General features: G+C 36.4%; 2 protein-coding genes across 3 annotated transcripts; one reads left to right on the top strand and one right to left on the bottom strand.

Moving 5' to 3' along the window:
• The first annotated feature begins 5,678 nt into the window (after window positions 1-5,678).
• LOC147396403 (sorting nexin 2B-like) lies at window positions 5,679-19,707 on the top strand. 2 transcript variants are annotated; one of them, XM_086450494.1, is made up of 5 exons: window positions 5,679-7,037; window positions 7,147-7,356; window positions 7,841-8,101; window positions 11,564-11,650; window positions 19,431-19,707. In XM_086450494.1, the coding sequence occupies exons 1-5, from the start codon at window positions 5,994-5,996 to the stop codon at window positions 19,509-19,511; spliced, it is 1,683 nt and encodes a 560-aa protein (XP_086306620.1). In that variant the 5' UTR covers window positions 5,679-5,993; the 3' UTR covers window positions 19,512-19,707. The 2 variants fall into 2 exon arrangements, with proteins under 2 accessions (XP_086306620.1, XP_086306621.1); XM_086450495.1 differs by having other exon boundaries at window positions 5,680-7,034.
• Window positions 19,708-20,310: 603 nt separating this feature from the next.
• On the bottom strand, window positions 20,311-23,605 carry LOC147396402 (putative leucine-rich repeat receptor-like protein kinase IMK3). Its single transcript, XM_086450493.1, has 2 exons — window positions 21,531-23,605; window positions 20,311-21,235 (listed from the first exon to the last, which is right to left on the bottom strand). The coding sequence occupies exons 1-2, from the start codon at window positions 23,338-23,340 to the stop codon at window positions 20,586-20,588; spliced, it is 2,460 nt and encodes an 819-aa protein (XP_086306619.1). The 5' UTR covers window positions 23,341-23,605; the 3' UTR covers window positions 20,311-20,585.
• Window positions 23,606-25,151: the final 1,546 nt, after the last annotated feature.

Genomic DNA, 25,151 nt, shown 5'->3' with positions numbered 1-25,151 from the left:
ATGAGCAAAAAATATTTTTTTTTTTTTTTGGAGTCCGTTTTTCAAGTACGGACCTAACCTTTTTTGGCTGGTCCGTGCTTCAAATACGGACCAGAGCCTTAAATTTTTTTTTTTTTTTTTTTACACTGGTCCGTGTTTCAAACACGGGCTTTACCGTTTTCTTGAGTCCGTGCTTCAAACACGGACCAGAACCTTAAATTTTTTTTTTTTTTGCATTGGTCCGTGCTTCAAACATGGACTTTACCATTTTCTTGAGTCCGGCTTCAAACACGGACCAGAACTTTTTCTCTTGAGTCCGTGCTTCAAACACGGACCAGAACTTTTTCTAGCTCTCCAAACTTGCTCTGCTTTTTGTTCTCATCCCATTTTAACCCAAAATTTCTGGGTTTTGAGGCACATAGCCTCTGTTTTTTGGCATGGGCCACAAAAATGTCACTTTTTTTTATGATGCCAACATAAATAAAATGTGACTTCCCCCTTTACCTAGGGGAACATGAAACAACTCATAAAGGGGGGAACCTCCTAACATCTATACAACTTGCCATCGCGAGCTTAAAAAAGAAAAAAAGGAAAAAAAATTACATCACATATGAGCATGGGATGGATACGGAATTGATTTTGAAAGCCTTAGTGTCCTTTGTCTATTAATTACGCTTCGATGCATGCGGTTTGTAGGTAGTTTTTCGACTACCCATTCTTCAAACCTCGATGGACACCGAAGTGTACATGTCTTAGGTTGGTGAATGGGGTGGATGTTCTCCTCCCAGCCACCCAAAATAGTGATCTCGGGGGCTTGAGAGTACCGGCATCCGGGGTTAGAAATTTAAAGAAGAGGGGGGTGGCTTATGCATAGGGGTATGAATTGCATGTGCATGTGCGTGCATTTTTATTTTTTTTTGAAACATATCCATCCTTACATTCTTTGTCCCAAAATAAAAAATAAAACAAGAAGCATATGTAAATAAATATTACAACCATTCCCATATGAAACTTGTAAAAAATAACAAAATAAAAAAATAAAGTAAGCGTTAGTAGATAAATAAAAAAGAAAGGAAAACAAATTTTTTTTTTTGACAATGACTGTGTAGCTACGTGGTTTTCATCGTCATGACGACCACAACTACTAAATATTGGAGTCGCCACCATTCAAATTGAAAAGGGGTGTGAATGGTCACCCGGTGTGTACCTATCGAAAAATTGTCATTTTTTGGCGTTAGTGACTCGCAACGGATAGGGTTGATGAAACCTAGAGGTTCGGGCAAGCGGCTCGGTTGGAGAAAAGGGAAGGTGTTAGGCACCCCTTTCTCCCCGCCACGTGGCGGTAACCTCAAATAACTCGGTCATTTTGATTTTTAAAAGAAAGTGGAAAGTGTGCCACATGGGTACATTTGTTCCCTAAGTAGGGATTTAATTTTGGCTTGATCATAGGATCATCTCATCAATGGAGATGATCCTTGTAGATCCAAGCCTTGAGGTCCATTCATGCTCAACTCATTTAAAATAAAATGAAAATAGGGGGATGATAGAAGAGGGAAGAGGAGAGGGTAGAGAAAGGAAAAAGGGGGGGGTGTTGATTGCTCCCACCTTGTACTCTTGGATTTCTTCTTCTTCTTCTTCTTTGAATTCTCTTTAGTCCTTGGTGAGTTGAGAGTGAAGTTATTTCTCTTAGAGTGTGTTATGAGAGAGTAGTGAGGAGGAGTAGATAGAGTAGATTTTTTTCTTATGGAGACTTGGTGTAACCATTTTTGGGGTGAGAGGGGAGGTATTTATAGGTGTTTGGAGGGGGTTTGGGGGTATAATGGGGTTAAAATGTGAGAGAAGGGGTAATGGTATAGGATTTAGGAGTGAGGGGTGTGAAATTTAAGGTGAAATGGAGGGTAAATGTGTAATGAATGAAAATGGGTGAGGTTTAGACCCAAATGGGTTGGATCCTACCCGAACCCATTTGGGTAGAGTGTTGGATGGGTTGACATGAGTGATGTTGGTGGTGGAGTGGGGGTGTAAGAGAGTGGTTTAGAGAATGAGTGTTAGGTTGGTTGATGAGGTGAGGTGTGTAGATTTAGGGGAATGGGTTGTGTAAGAGGTTGTTAAGTTAGTTTTTGGGAGGAGAAAGGAGATGATGCCATATGGCAATCATGATGAGAGGGTGAGGAATGAGATTGGTTGATTGGTTGATGGGGGTTGTTTGATTAGGAGAGAGAAATGGGTTAGTTGATTGATGATGAATGAAGTATGGGTTGAGTTGATTTTATTGGAGTGTTTTAAGGAAGATGATGGGTAGAGGTATGGGTGGTGATGTGGGGGTTGATGATGGTGATGGATTAGGGTATGGGTGGAGGTGTGGGTGGTTGATAATGTTAGAGGATGGGGATAGGTTAGGTTAGGGTAGGGTATGGGTTGAGGTGATTTTGGAGAGAGGTGAGATGGGTTAGATGGGTTGTTTAGAGCATGGTGATGGGAGTGGGTGATTGGATGAGGGAGGTGAAGGGTGGTGATGACAAGTGTCATCTTTTGATGTTGAGGGGTTGATTGGTTGATGTGAGTAAGGGTTGATGGGTTGGGTTGTGGGTTGGATAGTGAATGGGGTATGGATAGTGGTTAGAGGGCTTTTTCATGGATTGGGCTTAGGCTTATAGGAGATGTAGGTTGTTTTGGATTGGACAAGGCTCATTTTGGATTGAATTTTGATAAGGTAGGTTGGTTTTAAGGTTTAAATGATGTAGGATTGATTTTTAGCTTAGGGGTGAGGTGAAAAAATTCTAAAAATGAGTTAATGGTTCGTGGGCCTTGAGTGGGTTTAAGGTGTTTGTGGATTTGGAGATGGAACGATGAAGGTTGGATGAAGGGGTAGGCATCCCAAGTCTCGCATTTTATTTTTTTGATTTTTTGAAACTATTGATTTAATCAAAATGCCACGTGTTGGCGAACTGGGCTTTCGGGCCCGTTGGGGAATTTATCAATTTTCGTATGTAAGCGCGGGGCGATGATGTTGAACAGCTGTAGGATGGGCCACGACCCTTTTTTTTTGGGTCCTCGAGACCACGAGGTGGTCTTAGGGGTGTTGATTTAACCGTAGTTTCCACTTTTGATGTTTTGGGCCTTAGTGGCCCGTTGGCCCCCTTTTGTTGGGAAATCGGTATTTCGCATGGAGCGGGGTAGATGGGAGTGTGCCGAACCCTTTTGGTGAGCCTACTAACCCATTGAGAGGTGTTAGGGCTTGGGTTTCGGTGACAATATCATTTTTTGATGATTCGGGCCATTGAGGCCCGTGGGTCGAATTTATCGAAACATTATTGTTTTTGGGCCCCTTCGAGTGAGGGCCCGTTCAAATTGAGGTGTCTACAAACCGAATCCAAGAAGAGGGTCGAACCCGCTAGCATGCATCCCCAGTGGATTCGCCAAGCTGTGGACATGGGATTTTCATCATTTTGAAACATCCCTCCACTTTAGGGTGTTTTGGAGTCGTCATCATTCATTTTCGAAAATGGGTGTGAATGATTACCCAAATTTGTATTTTTAAAAAAAAACGTCATTTTGACATTTTTTTATGACTCTCGTAGAATAAGGTGCATGGTCCAACCTTTAATTCAAAGGTAAATGGATCCATTTATGGAGTAGAGAAGGTGTTAGGCACCCTACTCTATCCACGTAATGTGCTAACCTCAGATTCGACCTTTTAAAAAAAAAATGAAATCGAAAGAAATTCGATGTGTGCCCTCAAGTGTGAGGGGCTTTCGATATTGGTTCAAATCATTGAGGGCACGCTTATGAAGAAGGGGCCCTTTGGTGATTTAAATCATCATGGTGTGTGCAAATGTGTAGAGAAGGGGAGTAGAGAAAAGGGGAGTTGAGGGGTATTCTTTTGTCAAACCCACCTTGACCCAATCTTGATCTTCTTTTATCTTCAAAGATGTCCCCTTGATGAGTCTTCTTTTCTTTTCTTGACTTGTTTGATTGAAGGTTGAGAGTTGGAGGTTGAGATTAGTTAAGAGTTGATAATGGTTAAGGAGTAGAGTAGGAGTAGAGAGTTGAGGTGAGTTGTGGTTTTTTGAGGTATGTTTTTCAATTTTTCATTAGGTGTTGGGAGGGGAGAATGGAGGGGTTTTTATAGAAGTTGGAGGGGTATTTTAAGGGTATAATGAGGTGAAGGATTTGAATAATGGATAATGGTATGAGTTTTAGAGAAGGAGGGTATGAAATTTGAAATGGGAGTGAGGGTATTTGTGTAATGAAAAAAATGGGTTGTGTTTTGATCCAAATGATTTGGATCCTACCCAAATCCATTTGGGTAGAGTGTTTGGTGGGGTAAGAGAGTTGTTTGGAGAATGAGTATTAAGTTGGTTGAGGGGTGAGGTGTTTAGGTTTGGAGAATGGGTTGTGTAAGGAGTTAGGTGTTTAGGTTTAGGAGAATGAGTTGTGTAAGGGGTTAGGTGTTTGGATTTTTGGGAGGGGTAGTGAGATAATTATATGTGTTAAGAGGGAGGAGTTGATGTGGTGATGAGAGGAATTGATTGGTGATGATGGTTGGTTGATTAGAGAGAAAAGTATGAGTTAGTTTGGTGATGATGGTGGGAGGTATGGGTTGAGGTGATTTTGTGGGAGTTTGTTTAAGGGAAAATGATGGGTTTGGGTGTGGGAGATATGGGTTGTGATGTGGGTGGTTGATGGTGTTAGAGAATGGGGATATGTTAGGTTAGGGTAGAGTATGGGTTGAGGTGATTTTTGGAGGGAAGTGATGGGGTTGGTTGATTTTTTAGAGAAAGGTGATGGAGGTAGGTGATTAGATGAGGGAGGTGGAAGGGGATGATGACATGTGTCATCTTTTGATGTTAAATTAGTGATTGGTTTGATGTGGATGATGGGTTAGATGGGGTTTGGGTAGTGAATTGGGCTTAGGTTATGAGTTGGGCTTTTGGGTGATGGGCTTAGGTTGGGTTGGGTTTAGGTTGGATTGAGTTTAGGAATATAAGATGGTTTTGGGTTTTATGTGATGGGTTTAGTTTAGGTTGGGTTTGGGTAGGTAATTGGATAGGGGGTTGAATAGTAATGATAATGGACTTGGGTTTAAGAAGAGTGATTGGGTTTAGGTGGAATAGTATTGGGTTGAGTTGATTTGGATTAGGGTAGGGATCCAATGGGTTTAGGTGATGGATTTAGGTTGGGTTGGAAAGTATAGAATAAAGATGGGTTTGGACTTATATTGGGTTGAATTTAAGAATGTAGGATGGTGGTGAGGTGTTTCGGTCCATGGGCCACGTGAGTAGCCTTGGACATTTATTAATGAAAAATACATTGGATTTTTGTAGGTTTGGGCTTTGGAGCCTATTTCAATTTTTTGATTTTCGGGGTATTTTGCGTCGAGGGCCCGCTCAAAGTAAATTTAGGTTGTCTTTGTGAAAATATTGCAATCCACGTGCAAAGCATGTGAATTTCACTAATAATGAAAAAAATAAGCAGAGTACTCTAGTACAGTTAGTTGGAATTAAAATTTTTATCCAAAAATGCCTCCAAAATTTGTTTAAATTAAATAAAAATTTTTAAAAAGAGATTGTTTATTTAAAATTGTTATTTAATTTAAACAAAATTTTATCCTTAGAAATTCAAATTTTTTAGTAGTTATTATTATTAATTTAAAAAGTTTCATTTTTTAGCTATAAAATTAGGCTGAGTTTTTTGGATAAAAAGGTTCGAGTCAAGTACAAGTCTAAGTTCGTCTTCGAGTTCCGATCCATCACCTTACCTTTTCGTGCCCCAAACCACGTGCAGTTGCAGCTCCATTACTCTGACTCACCTCCCCCCAATATTTCCACCGGTGCACCTTCACCTCCAGGCGCAAGATAGCATCCTTCACAACAACAAGCACCAGAAGAGATTGAACATCTCTGCAACTCTAGGGGTTCGAATCTCTCTCTCCAATAATCTCAAAATCAAATCTTTTTAATTCCATAATTTTTCTGTTTCATTTCAAATTATTATTTATAATCGAAATAAAGATGATGGACTCTGAAAATCAGGGCTTCGAAGAAGCCCATCTTTACGCATCTCGAGGAGAGATGAAGAGTCTCGTTCTCGAAGAACCCTCGATTGGCAAATCTTTCGCTGATTATCGAAGTGCCATGTCTTCTCTCTCTAATGATCACCACCCTTTAACGCTGAAGATCGATCCCTTTCTTTCAATTCCTCCTCCGTCGTATAAAGATCATCGAAACCCTAATTTATCTGATAATTCTTACCTAGAACCCCCTTCTTACACGGATGTGATCTTCAGCCCATTCGGTAGTGAGAATGGAGATTCAAATGGTATCGAAAGCCCTATTAATGATTCAGATAATTCGGGGAGTCTATCAAGATCGGGTTCTTCGAATTCTGAGTATTTGAAGATTTCGGTGTCGAATCCTCAGAAAGAGCAGGAAACCTCGAATTCATTAGTTCCAGGTGGGAACACTTATTTTACGTATCAGATCACAACGAGGACAAACATACAAGAGTTTGGTGGATCGGAATTCAATGTGAGGAGACGATTCAGAGATGTGGTGACCCTGGCGGATCGGTTGTCAGAGTCTTATCGAGGGTTTTTTATCCCACCGAGGCCAGATAAGAATGTGGTGGAGAGTCAGGTGATGCAAAAGCAGGAATTTGTGGAGCAGAGACGAGTAGCGTTGGAGAAGTATTTGTGTAGATTGGCAGTGCATCCGGTTATCAAGAAGAGTGATGAATTGAGGCTGTTTTTACAAGTTCAGGGGAAGCTTCCATTGTTGACGACCACAGATGTGGCTTCTAGGATGCTTGATGGGGCTGTGAAGCTTCCAAGACAGTTGTTTGGGGAAGCCGTGAGTGTGGTTGCTCCACATGAGGTCGTGCAACCGGCGAAAGGTGGGAGAGATTTACTGAGAATCTTTAAGGAATTGAAGCAGTCGGTTGCGAATGATTGGGGCGGCTCGAAACCTCCATTGGTTGAAGAAGATACTCAGTTTCTAGAGAAGAAAGAAAAGCTGCAAGATCTCGAGCAGCAACTCAGCAATTCCTCTCAACAAGTAGTTCAGTTTTTATTTTTATTTTTATTTTTTAATTCTCTTTATATGCTTAAATTGTTTAATATTTAGTATCAATTTTGAGGGAATTCTTACTTATTCTTTAATGGTGTAGGCTGAATCGCTTGTCAAAGCTCAGCAAGATATTGGAGAAACAATGGGAGAATTGGGGTTAGCATTCATCAAATTAACAAAATTTGAGACGGAAGAGGCCATGTATAATTCTCAGAGAATTCGAGCTGCTGATGTGAAACATGTGGCTACAGCTGCTGTCAAGGCAAGCAGATTCTATCGGGAATCAAATGTCCAGACAGTAAAGCATTTGGTAATTAGTTGACTTTTTCTTTGGATTGAAGTTTGAACATTCAATGTAGTTGAGTTATAAACATTTACATCTTTAATGTTGAGTCTAAAATCCATGAATTGATTACCAAATTCATCTCAGTAGATCTTTCGAGTACTCACAAATTTTTTAGAGAGCTTCTATTGCCACACCAACTTTGGCTAACACCACCCCAAGATGTGTGCTAAGGAATTAGTGATTTACATATGTATTGGGGTGGTGTTAGTAAAAATTGGTATGGCAATAGAATCTCTCATTTTTAAGAAAATGGTTTTTTTAAATAGTGCTTTGGAGTCCATTTAGACTCACTCATCTTAGCCTTGATCGTAGTGATTTGTTAATTTTTTGGACTTGCTTAAATAGTCTATAGAACTAATAATTTTGGTATATCTGTCCAATTACCTTACATTTCTGAGCGAAGACTCTTACAGTGTTTTACTTAGCTCTGTTGTTGAACCTATTGCAGGATACACTCCACGAATATCTTGGATTGACGTTAGCTGTTCACAATGCATTCTCGGATCGCTCAAATGCACTATTGACGGTACAAACTCTTCTATCCGACCTGTCATCCCTGCATTCAAGGGTTGAAAAACTTGAAGCTGCATCTTCCAAAATATTTGGTGGTGACAAAACTAGGATTCGCAAAATAGAGGAGTTGAAAGAAACTATAAGAGTTACTGAGAATGCCAAAATGTGTGCAGTAAGTGAATATGGACGGATCAAGGTAACATCTTCCTTTCTTATTTTCTTTGAAGGCACCTGAAAGTGATTTTATTTTGTATATGATTTGCACTATGTTCATAAGTAACAAGCCTTGTCCTGAGGACCTGCCTGCTTTCTTTAGTGTTGAATAATTGTTTTGTTTTTTGGTGGTTGTTGTTGCAATTACTAAAGTTTTTGAGTTTCTTTTAAAGATTTTCTGAATTCCAAAATATGATGAATTTTATTACTGGTTTCACACATCATTCCTCTATGCCTCACACCCGAAAAATGTCACAATACTACTGAATCACAATAGTCAACATCATGGTTAAAAATATCGGAATGTATTGGTTGATAGGTGTTGGCCAAGACCGATATGAAACATTGACCCTGAAGCATTGAATGTTTCAGGAATGTATCGGTCGATACTGTTGGTTTTTTCGTTAACCAAAGCTTTCAATCAATACAATATTTTAAGCATGGTAGACATTGCTATTTTGTATAGGAAAGTTCACATATTGCTGCAAGTGTGGATATTCGTTTGGAGAAAAGGTCAGAAATAACATTCTAACTTACTGTGCAACCCTCGATATCTCCTAGATAGGCTTGAGCCTAGAGGATAACCCCTTTTAGTGTCACTTTCATAACACTTTCATAACCATTTAACCAAGGGATAGAAACCCAATGTTATCATTACAATGGGGGCTGTAATATAGTATTTATCTTTCATATGCTTTGTGTCTTAAGTGGAAAAAAGTTCCAGTCACTTATGCTGTGTGTACACCTCCAACACCTGTTTTTATTTTATTTTTATGGGTAGGCAGGGGCTAGAGAGGGCCCCACCCTGATAAATTGATAAAAGAGGCTAAAGCTGAGGAAAGATACAAGTCAGACTCAGGTCCTCTAACAAAGTAAACAATAAATCAGGAGGAACATTGTCTTGACTATCTAAAACAGAAAAAGAATTAGAAACTCCCTTTCTTGCTAACCAGTCTGGCTTATTTGTTTCCCACCATGAAAACTCAAAACTCAATGTTGTGAATCTCCTGGTGACTTCTTCAATAGATCTCACCAGCTCTAAGTGCTTCCAAGACGGCTTCACCTTCTTTAGTAAGCCATTGACAGCATAAGAGGAGTCAGAGTTTAAAATTACCTTCGTGAATCCCTTCTGAATAGAGCACTTAAGGCCTTCTAGGATTGCTTGCAACTCAATAGTAGGAACCTCTTTAGATTCAGATTTACCAAACCCAGCAAATTTAAAGTTTCCATGGTGATCTCTTCCAATGAAACCAAGGCCACTCCCCAAGTTACACAACAATCCATCAGTGTTAATTTTTATGAACCCCTCATCTAGCGGAATCCATCTAACTAACTGACTAGGAGGCTGGGTTATTTTCCTGAAAGAACAACCCCGTCTGATCAGAATTTCCGCTTCCCTATCATCAAAGAAAATGGAATATATCTAAGGATGGAGAGTTTTCAATCAAATCGTTCTACGAGGCTATCCAATCTCCTTTTCAAGTTTTGTCCCCTGAAGTCGCAATTTGAGGGCATAAGGTCCCATAAAAATAAACTTTTTTCATGTGGACAACCTCTTGGGTATTTCATATCCACATATGTTTTACGCACGTGTATTCATCATACATGGCAATAATTGTTGGTTAATAATAATAATAATATAACCTATAGTTATAACTTATTAATACAAGCATACATATATTAAATTATACTATAAGATATAACCTAATGTTTTATATCTTATGTACAAATAATTAAACTCATTAAGTACTAATTCAACCTAGAGTAAACTGTATAATTAAAATATTAATACAATATTATGTTAACGTAATATCTATCCTATACAAAATAAATGATATAAGTAATATAATTCATATAGCATATGGTATAAAACTGTAAGTTAGGAATAAAACAAATGATAAAAAGCATTATACTGGAAAATAAGCATATATATTAGTATAAATTAGGTTTATAAATAAAACCTAAGACATTGGTAATTAAAACTATAGAACTTATATACTTTTAATTAATTAATTAATTTTAACTCGGGTATTACAAAATATGCTTCCCAATGATGTGTATCTCAATTTTTAAATATCAATAAGATTTCTTAATCCAGGGTTTTCTTGCTCTTAAGGGGCTGTTAATTTTGACCATAAGTGCCTCCTATATCTACATATTGGTTGATATTTTTAGGGCCAGGATCAACAACCAACTAAATGGCCAACGTGTTTTGTCCTATATGGGTTTGAAGTTTTGGAATGGGTTGATTTTTGGTGAGGATGATCTCTACATTGAGGAGATCATCCTCACCAAAAATCAGCCCATTCTGAAACTTCTAATCCCATCAAAAGTGGTTTACAAAAAAATGGACGGTCCATGATTCTTCAACTTGTAAACAGGGGAGTTAGATGTTTCATAATGGGCTGATTTTTTATGAGGATGATCTCACCATAGAGATCATCCTCACCAGAAATCAGCTCATTCTAAAACTTCTAACCCATATTGGACAAAACACATTGGCCATTTAGTTGGTTGTTGATCGTGCCCCATATATATATATATATATATATATATATATATATATATGGGTATTCTAGATGGTAAATATTTCATTAGCATTTCTAATTTGTTATAAAATCTTTGTACACCCAAACAAAGGCAGTTTGGTCAACATCAAAGAAATGTATTTATGCTTGTTAATCAGTGGAGACTACACGGTCTCGGGGGTGACAACTTGTTTGGTGAGGCAGGTACAAAATAGGGTGCCCACACCTGTCAATGATTAGGAAGTTCAAAATATTTTTAAGACCCAACTTTCTTATACGTTATACCTCTAGAAAAGGAAAATGGACCTAGATCTCTACAACTTGTATCTCAGCATAAATATAATACAATGTGTCCCTGACAATTGATCTGCAAGCTTATGCATAAATCATAATGTTCCTGGTTTAGCTGTTGACCACCCTTGCCACTTTCCATGCAGATCTAAAGCTCATTGTTGTGTTACCATTCCATGCTTTTATCGTTGCTCTTTCCACATGTCTACTATTTCCATTGATGAAAATTAGGACTGAGAATTTTGTAATCTTGGAGTTCTATCTTTAATTCTGAAATTTAACGGATTTCCCATCTGAGTTTTTGGTTTGTCCATTCAATGCAGTAGCTGGCTTACATGCACATTTATTTCTTTATTAAAACACATATATCCGCATTGAATCGTTAAACCTGTTGACAAATAGCTCTTTTATTCTTGTATTTGTAATTATTGGTTTAAAAAAAAAATTTAATTGTTGGTGAATACCTGTGCTTCCGTGGGAAAATGTGATGTGTCATCTTTTTTAAAGTCAGATCTAAAATCTGAATGATGGATGTTGAAAATTTTGCAATATCTATTACTGTCCTTCGTATATGAATACTCTTGCCAAAATCTATGAAATATGAGTTGATGATAATAAAAATGCAGGAAAACAACAGGAGTGAACTTGAAAGATTAGACAGAGAAAGACACGCCGACTTCTTGAGCATGTTGAAAGGGTTTGTAGCTAATCAGGTATTATTTCTTTCCTATTTCTTTCTGTGAGATATACTTTCTGTGGAGCATATATGGTTAAAATGTTCAAGGAACACAAACTTGTAAGTGATTGCTATGATCATGCCCTTGTTTCCTCCAAGGCATTACATGTTGGATTATCACTTTTATTTATCTAAGGTTACAACAATCAGAAGGCTTTATACAGTTGATAGATTTTGAACTAACTATTTGTTTAGTTCATCAATTTTTTTTTGAGGTAAACAATCATGAAAAGTTCCTACACATCATCCTACGGACATGGTGATGCAGTGCATAAGTTTGTTGTCGTCTACACTTAGTGTTGTGCGTTAGTTTCCGTTTGTTATTTTTGTTTTACTTAGTTGTTGGAGTTAGTTGGAATTAGTTGTTTGTCGGAGTTAGTTTCTCTTTAGTTTTCTTTTGTTGCTTTAAGTGTTCATGTAAGGGTAGTGTAGTCATTTCGCTCAGACTGTTATGTTTATTTTTTGCCCATAAATAGGCCATCGAATGTTGTTGTAAATAAGTTTTTTAGTTGAATAAGTAGTTTCGAGAGAGATTTTTCTTTTCCAACTCTCAACTTCTCTTGAGTTTTCACACAAATTAGTATAAATTTCCGGATCTGATTGCATCACATACCTTAGCAACCAAGACACAAGAAAAAACTTAGAAGCGGGCAGCCCGCTTCAAAATTTTGGAGGAACCCTCTCCACTGGATTACATGTGGCATTTCCAAAGAGGTGTTTGAAATCTTGGTGGAAATGTAGGGGCGTGAAATAAATGCAAAATTGCCACGTGTCTGATAACTAGGGGGGTTCCTTCAAAATTTGAAGCGGGCTGCTCGCTTCAAAGTCGGACTCCAAGACATACAGTCACAAACATCTTAGTATGGAGCTCCAGATTATGCCATGCCCATCAACTTCAACTATGGGGTTGGGGGGACCGTCACGCCCCAAAAACTCAATCCGAATTCCTATGATTCCCAAGTTGAATCCAGAGGCATGATATATAACCCATATTATGATAGTCAATATATAAGTGCAAACGACAAATAAATAACTATATGTCATACCTGATCATTGCCCAACAAAACATATATGTATCCTCAAACATCAGTACACTTGACATATACATTAAACAGTAACGACATAATAACGTGTTCGTAGCTATATAAGAAAATGACAGCAAAAGACTTAAACTTAACTCTATTTCAAAATTCATCAGTAGTACCCATGCTTCATTCCTGGAAGCTTGGACTGATCATATATAAAGTCATGACAGTGAGTCTCTTCGAAATGATCTCCTAAACCAGGTGCGCCTGAAATTTGTGATGTCGTAGGGGTGAGTAACTGGGGAGTTATCCAATAGAGGAATCTTACAATTCTAAATAATAGCATCCTATATGCAGTTTAAACATTCTAATAATTTGTAAATCATGTATATTTGATATTCAACACATAATTGAAAATAAGTAAACATCGATGTCATAAAACCTAGTAGGAAATTGAAGCACAATTAAAAATCTGAAGAAACAATTATTCATAGTATAACATCAAATAATAGAGTACTATAATAGAGAGTTGAGGGTCACGATTGATGTGAACATCTCAGTCAAAATATGATTATTTCATTAGTTCACCAGTGTGGAACCCCACCGTTAGTTCCTGATTCTATGGCTAGTCTCTGTCATAATTTGAGTAATTGTTTTCCGGCTCAGGTTGGCCATTGACTAGGGCCTTAAGAAATTGGCCAAATCAAGTAGGTTATTTTTTCTTAACTAGTCTAGATTATTAATGATCATTAACTAGCTATCTTCATCTATGCCAATCTGGCATGCATATGATCCTCGATAATCTCTATCAATCATACAACTATCTACATCTTGTTTTCTATTAAAGATAGAAAATAAATTTTTGGATTCCTGTTGTAATGTTGTGTTCTTATGCATCCCATAATACATAAGAACTTAAACAAGTAATTGGTATCTTAGAATAACACATCGTTCCGAAAATGTCACAACACGTTATTCTTTATAAGTTTTCACAATTTCTTTAATAAATCACTAAAATACTACATATAAGTATTTATTTTTTTTTCAAAACGTATTGAAAGTAAAACATACATGTGTTTTAAATACCCAATCCACTCTTAAATGTACAGTCTCATCTCTCTTTTCTTTTTATTTCTTTCGTATCTTACATGACCATTAGTCGAAGCATTTCTCTCGTTCGTGTCTTGCACAGTCTATGACTGAAGCATCACCTCATCTTTTCTCTCTTTCGTGTCTTATACGGCATACGCCAAAGTATCTCACCAACTGGGTATTTTAAAAACACAATAATCAATTGAGAACTCATTCTCATATTTTGTTTTAATAAATTACTTTTCTTACTTAACTTTTAAATTATAAATATTTTTTGGAAATCCATCACCAAAACGATTAAAGTAAATTGTCCACTAATTTAACTTATTCAAAATCATGCATGTCTATAAAATATGAATAAAATATATGAATTGTGTATAAAAATAACAATTTATATAGTTGCTGTATTTTCTTTTTTGATAAGTACAAAATATGTATAAAATATATATAAAGTAATAAATGTTTTGAGCATTCAACCTATTATACATAATGTAAATATTATACAAAAACAACAACTTTCATAGTTGCTGTATTTTATTTTTAACATGTATAAATATGTATAAAACACGTATAAAGTAACTACAAGCATGTAATAAATTCTTTTTAAGCAAAATAGCAATTATTAATATGCTTTAAATTCATAAGGATAGTAATATAAATATCTATATAAATATCTATAATGTGTGCATGCTGTTGAGAATAATTACACGCCAATTTTTGTTTTTAAAACAACTAAATCAGAAATATAAAACAAATTGTGTTTTAGACTATAAAATTTAGAAATTCTTTTCTTAAAATATTCCTGAGGCTATCAAAACAATTGAAAGGGCCTACCTCCTTATTTCTCTTTCTTTTCCTTTCCTTTATTTTCCTTCTATCTTTTCTCTTCCTTTTCTTTCTTACTTTTCTCTTTCTTCTTTGTGTAGAAAGTGAAACAATAAAAAAAAAAATCAGCTAATACAATATTTAGATATTATCACATAATATCTAGATATTGCTAAAAGAAATTCTAATTTTTTTAGAATTTCCTAGAAAGTTGGACTTTGGTTAATTTGACTGAGTCAAAATTGTTTGATCAAACTTGACTTGACTTAAGTCAACAATGGTTGACTTGGTCAATATATATATATATGGGAAATGTTCAGCACCCAACCATTTACCCAACAATTTGCCCAACATGTTTTGTCCTACATGGGTTAGAAGTTTTGGAATGGGCTGATTTTTGGTGAGGATGATCTCTACGGCTAGAAGATCATCCTCACCAAAAATCAGCCCATTCCAAATCTTCTAACCCCATGTTTACAAATTGAAAAATCGTGGACCGTCCATTTTTTGTAAACCATTTGTGATGGGGTTAGAAATTTTGGAATGGGCTGATTTTTGGTGAGGATGATCTTCTTACCATAGAGATCATCCTCACCAAAAATCAGCCTATTCCAAAACTTCTACCCATCTAGGACAAAACATGTTGGGTAAATGGTTGGGTGCCGATATATATATATATATATTTTTGGGACATTACAGGGTTGCCCTTGATGGACCTTCTATTTTCTACACTACACGTTGGCAGGTTCCTTTGCCAATTGTACCACAACCACCAAGTTATCTTGAGTACCCAAATTATTCATCAATGGGAGTGTGTATCCATCATGAGCAGTATAAGCAATATGTTGGAGATTATAAGAATTGGTAGCATAACATTATGTAATGAGTCCAATACTATAATGATTTAGAGGATTGATTCTATCAACGCCCTAATTAGGATAAAAGTGAGGGGAGCCGAAGATCTATGTGGTTATGAAATGTCCAAGTACGATGTTGTCTTTTATCTTTCATGTATATTGTATTCTATCTATGTGGAAATAAAGGTTATTGTGTTACCTTTTATGTTCTCCTTATTCTCATATTGATGGTGGCATCCTCAAATATCTTTGTTTATATGTCACTTTCTAATTATTTTCTTGTTAGACTTCTGTACACCATCCACCAACGTTACAATCTTTATTTCCATATTGTATTTGATGAATTATTATTGTGTTTTTATGCATGATCTATCTTCTTATGAAGTTAAATAAGAATTTGTATCACATTTTCTTCATTTCCACAATATTTCCATCATTTTCATGAAATTGTAAATATTTCAACACATGCCGAAATATTTCCATTTCCAGGCTGACCGAAACTGAAATTTAATACCTTGACAATGTATAAGAAATATTGAATTGTCCTAGCTAACTAAGTTCAATAATATTTTAAAGACAAAATAGATACTTGATGGATGGAAAAAATATTGTAGTACCTATGTATAAGGATAAATGAGAAGTACAGAGCTATGTTTGCCACATTATGAAATAGATAGTGGAATAATACTAAGACAAAAAAACAAAGATACCAGGTAATCAATTTGGTTTTATGTCTTAGGTAAATTGGCTATTGAAATTATCTTTTTATTTAGACAAGTGATAGAGAAATTCAAGAATATTTTAATGACAAAATAGATGCTTGATGGATTGAAAAAGTATTGCAGTACCTGTGTATAAGGATTAATGAGAAGCACATAGCTATGTTTGCCACATTATGAAATAGATAGTGGAATAATAATTAAGACAAGAAAACGAAGATACCTGGTAATCAATTTGGTTTTATGTGATAGGTAAATTTGTTATTGAGACTCTCTTTTTATTTAGACTAGTGATAGAGAAGTTCAGAATTAAGAGGAAGAATCTCCATGTGTTTCTATTGACTTAGAAAAAAATTGATGTACCAAAAACATTTAATTTACTGGGTATTGGGAAAGAAAGGAATCCCAAATTTATTTATCAAAAAAAAAAAAAAAAAAGGAATCCCAAATTTATATATTAATATAATGAAAACATGTATGAGTTGTGAGATGCACAGTGTGAGAACAAATGGTGAGTAAACAAATTGTTCCTAACTACAATTGATTCTGCATCTGGGATTGGGTTTGAGTTTGTATTTGTTTACTCTAGTTATCTATTCAAGAGCAATGCACTTGATGGATGACTGTTACTTACAGGTGACATGGTGTTGGTTGATGAGAGCTGGTTTGGTGTCCAAACGCTTTACAATAAGTAGAATCAAAACAAAATATGCTGAGTGCAACTTTAGTAGTAACATCCATAAGGAGGAATGGTTGTAAAAATTGGAAGTCAGAAAATACCCCTAAGTGACCATTTTTCTTTACCTTAGTTCTATTATATTTATGGATGGAGAGTTTGAGGAAGGTGTTACAGATAAAACTAAATCTAGATGGCTAAAGTGGAGGTATGCTATATAATCGATGCATCCCAAGCAAAAATAGAAGGAGAATTTATACGATGGAAGTAAGGCTGCATATACTTTTTGGAAGTGAATGTTGGGAGATCAAGAAGTAACATATTAATAGATGTGCATAGCAGAGATGGATCTGCTATACTGAGATGGATTAGTGGAAAGACACAAAATATAAAATTAGAAATCAATGCCTTAGTGAAAGTGTGTTAGCCCCTTTTGCAATAAGACTAAGCCTATGCAGATTGGGATGATTTGGTTATGCACTCATATACAATAAAAGATGATTACAGCCCTAACTAGAAGCAACATGCAGGTCTAAGGTTTTAAAAGAGTGAGAGGAAGATTAAAAAGAATGTGGATTGAGGTAGTGAGAGCGGATATGCATTGTGTGCTATAACAAAAGACATGGAACAGAATTTAGTAATATTTGTTCAGCTGACCTCAATTAGAATGAAGGATTTGGGTGTCATACCTTACAAATTTGTATCCTTTTCATATTTTTATATTTTGGTATATATCCTTTCATATTCTTAAGGACTTCAATGGCTTTCCTAATCTAATTCTTGATGATGGCATGCCATGCAAGGTGTTGTATGTAAGTTCTATGAACCTCATTGTAACATACTACCAGTGTTTTAAAGACTGAACTGAACTGGCAGTCCATGGAAAAGTCAATTCAGTTTGAATAAAACAGAATCATTTGAAAGAACCATCAGTTTTACAGAATGGCTGCTTCAACCATCTAACCTAATGAACTCTCAATTTTTGTGAGCTATTATAAAATACAAAAAATTGAAAAAGTCTTCTACCCATGATAGGGTTGTTGGGAAAGACAAGATGATTATAGAATGAGAAGATTATTTAATAATCAAACCTTAATTGTGTGGATTTAGTATTATCTTTTTATGTAAGTACGGATAAAAAGCAACCTTAATCTCAACATGGTATCTAACTAGACAACCTTCTTGAAAGCATGCTGTAGATTATGGAAATTCTATTGATACCTTAGGGATGAAACAAAACAAACAACAAAAAATATTATACAATTGAAGGTTTGATTTGGGCAAGTGAAGTAATCACTCATTTTTAAAATTATTTAATAAGTGCAAAACCGGTCCGCTGACCATACTGAACAAGGATCCAATGGTGGTCTGACCAATTTAGGAAGTTTTTGGTCCAATCATTAGTTTGGTTCTTAAAACTTTGCATGTTATGGATGTCGGTGTTGGAGGATTTTGGAAAACTTGCCAACTTCCAAGCATGGACAGCCAAAGCTTAGATGTTGGAAAATGGACGAGTTTTTCAATTTGTATTGTTGAATTTCTAACAGTTTGCCTATTTAGAGGTTGTGGTTGATTTTCTCCCCAGATTTGATTAATGATGGGCTTGGTTTTGAGGTAGGATATGGTTTAAGAAGTTTAAGTTTGGTAAGATAAATGGTGTTGGTGAGGGAATGTTATATCGTCCTTTATGCATCACCATCTCTGTAATTGTAGTTTACATATTCATTTTGTGGAATATTTCTGAGAGGCATCCAGTGGTGAGGATAAATATATGTAGTAAACATATCCTTATCCTGAAGTGAATTGGTCAAACTAAAGAAAAAAAAAAAGCTTATATGACAATAATAACTCAAGCCATGTGTTATGGAGATGAATATTGGGCAATCAAGAAACACATTCATTTTTTTTTATTAGGAATATAGATGAAGCCTTTGAACCCTGGTTTGTGGAAAAGTACCACACAGACTTTACCATCTCAACAAGATGGCATCTTCAAGAGAAAAAACTTTTTAATAGAATGAACATACAAGAGTTGTGGATTGGATGTTGAGATAGATGAATGGTAAGACTAGGAAAGACAATAGGCAATCAAAAATTTATGCATCTTGAGGAAATTTATAAATTAAGATAAAATAAAGGAAAGATAATGAGAACCACCATGGGGAATGCTTTGGTTCAAGTCGGAGGCTCTAAAAAGATGAGGAAGGCCAAAAATGATGTAGATATCAAGAAAAGGACCTATCCCAAAAAATAAAATAAAAAATGAAGCCATACACCATTACTAAAAAGATTGGATTCACATTATCGAGCCCCATACTTGGGATAGCATAGATGATGACGAAGAGTTGGAGTTCATGGATATGATTTCATAACCTACATAAAATGGCCTATATAAATTTTTTTTTTATGCAGCATGATTTTAACTTAAAAGCGACCCAAATGACCACCAAATGGGGATTCAATTTTGCTATTCCCTTTTATTTTTTATTCTCTTCTATATCCAAGTTATTTGCTTTTTTCACAGTCGAGTAAAATTAAGTAGTATATTGTGCATTGTTTACAGGTGGGCTACGCAGAAAAGATAGCAAATGTTTGGGTGAAGGTTGCGGAAGAGACTAGAGGGTACTCAAAAGATAGTAGTTGAAGTGCATCATTTGTAAATTTGGGTTGCGAGATTTTTCTTTTCTTTTGATATTGTGTTTTATTTACACTCGTAGAAAATAACTAGAAAAATAGCACTTGGTAGAATATTTCAGTTCTACTGCGATTTTTAAATCTGTCTTACACCATAACTTCAACTCTCTCTTTCTCTCTCCACTGTAAAGTTAAATATTCACTGATCTTGGTCTTTAATTTTTATGGATGCACATCACATTTTGGACACTCGGGGGGGGGGGGGGGGGGTGCAAAACTGCATTAGAAACTGCTTTGTAGTTTGCACTCTTCATGTCCACAAAACATGTTTACAAGTTTTTTGATGTGCATCAGAGACATAGAAAGGGATTTCTGTACAGCATTTTGAGTTCTCACGCTCTCTACATCACATCACATCGTGTAATAGATGTTGGGTTATAGATATTGAATGAATGATGACCATGAACCATATATATATATATATATATATATATTATTTAGTGAATTTAATTAATTCTACATTAAGCCCTCATATCTTTCCAGGCATATATCAGTGTGTGCTTGCAAATAAAATTTCCTAGAAAATGTTTACCTGTTCAAATTGTATTTTAGAAAAAAGAGATGTTCTTATATATGTATTTGGGGAAGGTTTGAAAAATAAAATATTTTCACACAAAAATGGAAAATTTATGGCCCATCAAGGAATTATCCCAGAAATTACCTTGGTATATGCATGTGGGAGGGGTCGATTGTGCCTGAGGTTTAATCATGTGTTTTAAGAGTTCTGAACACTCATTTAAAGAAAAAGAGTCTTATGTTCCCTGTGAAATCGTTTTTCTCTGGTGGAAAAGTAAATGAGTAAAAAATATGCAAACAACGATCAGATAGATCATTATATTTCTACAGAAAGCATCAAATTACCATCTGAGCAAAATAAGAGACGAACCCTGTTAACATGATCAAAATTCATGAATAAAAGAATTTCAAACTCATTTCCTCCTCTACTCACTCAACTCAGCACACACCAAGAAAGTGATAATAGAGAGAGAGAGAGAGGAGAGAGAGAGAGAGAGAGAGCCCTCTTCTACTTTTGATAACTTGTGGAAGGTTCACCACCGGCAGTACCTTCACTGGCAGTAGCAGCACCATCATCATCACCAGAGCTGGCAACCAGTTCCGGTTTAATTTCCCCCAGTTGCTGGAGAACTTGCTTAACTTCTGGCCGTGCTCCTGGTGACGGATCAACACAATGTAGTGCTAATTTCAATGTGTTAAGCAACTCATCACCTATCGTTGACGCGTCCCTCATCAACTCCAAGTCGAAGACTTCATTGGTCCATTCCTCCTTCACTATTGAGGCCACCCATTGTGGCAAATCAACTCCATTCATTGCCTCACCAGGAGATTTCCCCGTTAGGAGCTCTAGCATGATCACTCCAAGGCTGTATACATCAGTCTTTGTGCTTGCCTTCTTGAGCTTTGAGAGTTCAGGAGCACGATAACCAAGAGCACCAGCAGTTGCAATGATGTTGGAATTGGCTGCTGTGGTCATAAGCCGTGAGAGACCATAGTCCGCTATTTTGGCATTGGTGTGCTCATCGAGTAAGATGTTTCCGGCAGTCAGGTTCCCATGTACCATTTTTTCTTGGGTGTGAAGATGGCATAGACCACGCGAAGCACCCATGGCTATGTTCATTCTTGTTGGCCAATCGATTGGGGTATCAGGTCCACGGGCTGCATTTAATAAACATGATTATAGTTATAGGAAATGCAGTATGAATCAAGATTTAAAATCTCATCTGGAGGCAATGTCTTGGGGTCAGGAGAAAAATATCAAGATTCCCTCATCTAACACATTCTAAAACATTTTTAAATAATCCATAATGTTGAATATTTTAGGGGTCAATGCTTTGCTCCTGTCTATGCCGAATTCGAAACATAGTACAAAAACTTTAAACAATGGAATGAATGAACAATACCCACAAAAATCATATTCAAAATGGGAGAAAGAGTTTGGGTTGAATTTTACCATGGAGGAAAGCTGCTAGGCTCCCTTTGGGCATGAAATCAAAGACAAGAAGCTTCTCTCCTTTAGGGCCCAAGTAGTAAGCTCTAAGAGCCAATAGATTCGGATGTTGAATCTTTCCAAGAACATTAACCTCGATTTCAAACTCCTTCGGACTCTTTGCAATCTTCTCCCTCAACCTTTTCACTGCAATTTCACTTCCACCTTCCAATGTCGCCTTATAAGTAGTTCCATATGTACTCTTTCCCATTATCTCTGCAGTTGCACACAACAGATCATCGGCTGTAAACAATGATGGTCCATCGAAATGGACTAGCTTCCCACCAGCCTCATTGCCCGATTCCACTTCAGTCCCTATCGCAGCTACCCCCTTTTCACCTCCTCTTTCTTCTGCTGTCCTCCCCGCAGCAGTGTGAGTACCATTCTTCGCTTTTTTCCTCATCAAACAGCAAAGAAAAATGCAACATAGTATAAGTAAAACTGCAAGGAGGGTTCCTGCAGCTATAAGAATTATGTCTTTGGTGCTCAGTTTGTGGTGATGAGGGCTCAAAGTTTCGGGTGTTGGTGGGGATGAGGGATTTTGAGGACATGGGGTTGAAAAACTGTACCCACATAGCTGAAGATTCCCCTCAAAAGAGCTGGAATTGAATTTATTAGAGAGAATATATGGAACAGGACCAGAGAGATTGTTGTAAGATATATTCAAGAGAATGAGATCTTGTAGATCAGTGAGTGAAGTAGGAATATTGCCGGTGAGACCATTTTGGGATAAATCAAGTTGTTTGAGGCTTGAGATATTCCCAAGTGTTTCTGGAATAGGGCCTTTTAATTGATTTCTCCTCAGATCGAGAACCAAAAGCTTCGATAGCCTCCCGATTTCTCTGGATATGGTTCCATTGATCTGATTATGACTCAAAGAAATTTCTTCAAGCTTACTCAGTTTACTAAGAGAATCAGGAATGCTTCCTGAGATGAAGTTATGGTCAATGTTCAAAGACTGAAGCTGATACAAATTCTTCTCCTTTGTTGCACCACCCCAAGTATCAGGAATGGGACCAGAGAGGTTGTTGTATTGGAGAGCTAAGAAGGTGAGAGAAGTTGAGTGAGTGAGACTGATTGGAACCAAACCAGATAAGGCGTTAAAGCTAAGGTTAAGTATGTAAAGCTTAGTAGAATTTGCGAGACTAGCAGGGATTTCTCCGGTGAGTGAATTGTTACTGAGATCAAGAGTTTGAAGCAGAGGACAAGAACCAATTGAAGGAGGAATTGAACCCGAAAGCCGATTGTTAAAAAGATGAACCCCTTTCAGACTTGGGATAAACCCTAGAGAAAAAGGAACCATTCCCCCAATAGTATTGTCATGGAGGCTGAGCTTCCGAAGCGCTTGGAGTTGACCAATTTTTTCAGTTATTTGACCACCCAATCCTTTCCAAGGGAGCTGGATTGAGATAACCTGACCTTTAACGCATTTAATTCCTATCCAACCGCCTGAACAAGCTCCGTAACCACTGTCGTTCCAGCTTCGTAAGACCCTTTTAGGATCGATTAATTCATGTTTGAAGGCTTGAAGAGCTTGGTAGTCCGATTGAGTGACGATAACTCCATCCCATTGTTCGCTTGAAACGGGTTGAGAGTTTAAAACCATTATTTGAATAAGAAAGAAGAATAAATGGTTATGGAAGAAAATATTCTTCCATTTTTCCTTCTTTTTGTTGGAAATCCGGAACCGATTAGTCCTTCTTTTCATCAAAAATTGCAAAAGCTGAAATGGGTATCTGTAAAATCGATTCAAAAACTGATTTTGATTCTCCATGACCGGCAATAAAGTTGCAGAAATGGAGAAATGTAAGGATTTGTTGAGAAATGGATATTTTTTTTTTCTTCTAAATCTAAATCTGTTCACTTGTTCGTTTTGGTGGATAAATTCTCTGCTTCTAATAAAAGAGGAGACGAATCTAAGTGGAGAGGTGGGTTTTGTAGAAAGAGAAAGAGAGAGAGAGAACGAATCTTGTTTTTGGGGAGGTGAAATTGGAGACAAAGTCAGGTGGATTGGTTCAGAGGCTCTTCGTAATTGAGCGGAATCTAACGGCTAGTTTTTCCTTCTTATATTTGAACAGGTGTAGTTGGCAACCGAGCCTTTCCTAGCTGTCCCTTAACGGTTATATTTATTTTTTATTTTTTTTAAGGGTCCCACTTCTTCAGGTATTGGATGAAATTACATACCTTGCCACTGTGTGGCGAAATGAAATAAATACCCTTTAACTGGGTAGGATTTTTTTATTTTATTTTAAATTACTTAATAAACACTGCAGTAAGGATTTCTTTCTAAATGCACCCTGAATTTTGGGACAGTATCCTACCAATCAAATTAGTAAAATCTCACTAAATGGGTTTTCAAGCTAATGAAAAATTAGGGGTGATTAGAAAGTAATCCCTCCACGAGGGTTCATTAAATAATTTTTCCTTTTTTTTTTTTTTAATCTTTTTTCTCCTCCAACTAATGTGCGTGAGGTTCTTACGTCACTATCTTCAATTTTATTTTCCTTTAGGTGGTCCTATCAAAAGTTTTCAATCTTAATGTTCTTGAGGTGGTCCAATCAAAAGTTTTTGGCAGGACAAATAATTAGGGCTTTTCTAGGGCCAACGTGTCCAACCAACTAAGTAATTAGATACCAAACATGGATAGCGACTACAAGTTACTTAGGGTTTGTTTGATTGCAGATGGAAAATGAGGAAAACTTTTATGGAAAATTTTATATTGCATGAAAAATCATAATTTCATTTGTTTGATTAGAATTTTTCATGAAAAATCATTTTCCACCCTCAACCAAAAGACCATAAAAGACTAGATTTCATTTTCCCACCTATCCCCATGGAAAAATAAAATCCACCCTAGAATTTCCTTCTCCCTCCTCCACTCATCTTCATCATTGTTGCTACCCTTATTCCATCGACATTGCCATCGTCCTAAACTGCTGCCAGGTTGTCGTCTTCAGTCGTCGTCGCCATGTCATCAGTCTCAACCCCTGACGCATCTTTGTTTCCCCCTCTCTTTCGATCTGGAATTTCTCCTTAAAAAACTTTCAGATATGCATTTCTTTGCAACAAAACCATGCTAAGAAGGAGCGGAACAGTTGTAGTTGCGGTGGAAAGATCAAAAAGCCATATGAAAGAGATGAGATTTAGTGGTGTAGGAAGAGATTATGGGCGAGTTTCACTATAGAGATTAGAGATCCATGGAAGAGGCACCTCTCTTTCTCTCTATCTATCTCTCCCGTCTTTTCTCTCCTCCCTTCTTCCTCCTCCCCTTTTGATTTTTTTTTTCCGCTTTATTTTTCCAAATGAAATCAAACATTAAAATTTAAATTTTCCATCTTACCTGATATCGATTTGTTTTTTATTGAAAAAGAGTAAGGAAACCAGTTGCCTAAGAAAAAAAAATTATAAATACAAAAACATAAACAAATTTTTGATATTTGAAAAAAGAAAATAAAAATGATCATTAAATATGCATTTTACTAAATATTCACTTGGAGCATCTCCAACAACATGCTATTTGAGAGTAACAATGCCAAGAGCAATAATAATAACCAATATTAATAATAGTACTAATACATAATTATT

The sequence above is a fragment of the Akebia trifoliata genome, chromosome 8 (assembly GCF_017979445.1).
Source record: "Akebia trifoliata isolate Shusen 1 chromosome 8, ASM1797944v1, whole genome shotgun sequence".
In the NCBI taxonomy this organism is placed as follows: domain Eukaryota; kingdom Viridiplantae; phylum Streptophyta; class Magnoliopsida; order Ranunculales; family Lardizabalaceae; genus Akebia; species Akebia trifoliata.
This window is presented reverse-complemented; position numbering and strand designations above follow the sequence as displayed.

What these genes read in the sequence shown, in the direction of transcription:
- LOC147396403 (XM_086450494.1), top strand. Translation starts at nt 5,994, where the DNA reads ATGATGGACTCTGAAAATCAGGGCTTCGAAGAAGCCCATCTTTACGCA. An exon ending in GCAATTCCTCTCAACAAGTA is followed by an intron (nt 7,038 to 7,146) that starts GTTCAGTTTTTA and finishes TTAATGGTGTAG; the next exon opens with GCTGAATCGCTTGTCAAAGC. An exon ending in TCCAGACAGTAAAGCATTTG is followed by an intron (nt 7,357 to 7,840) that starts GTAATTAGTTGA and finishes AACCTATTGCAG; the next exon opens with GATACACTCCACGAATATCT.
- LOC147396402 (XM_086450493.1), bottom strand. Translation starts at nt 23,340, where the DNA reads ATGGAGAATCAAAATCAGTTTTTGAATCGATTTTACAGATACCCATTT. An exon ending in CCTAGCAGCTTTCCTCCATG is followed by an intron (nt 21,236 to 21,530) that starts GTAAAATTCAAC and finishes TATTAAATGCAG; the next exon opens with CCCGTGGACCTGATACCCCA.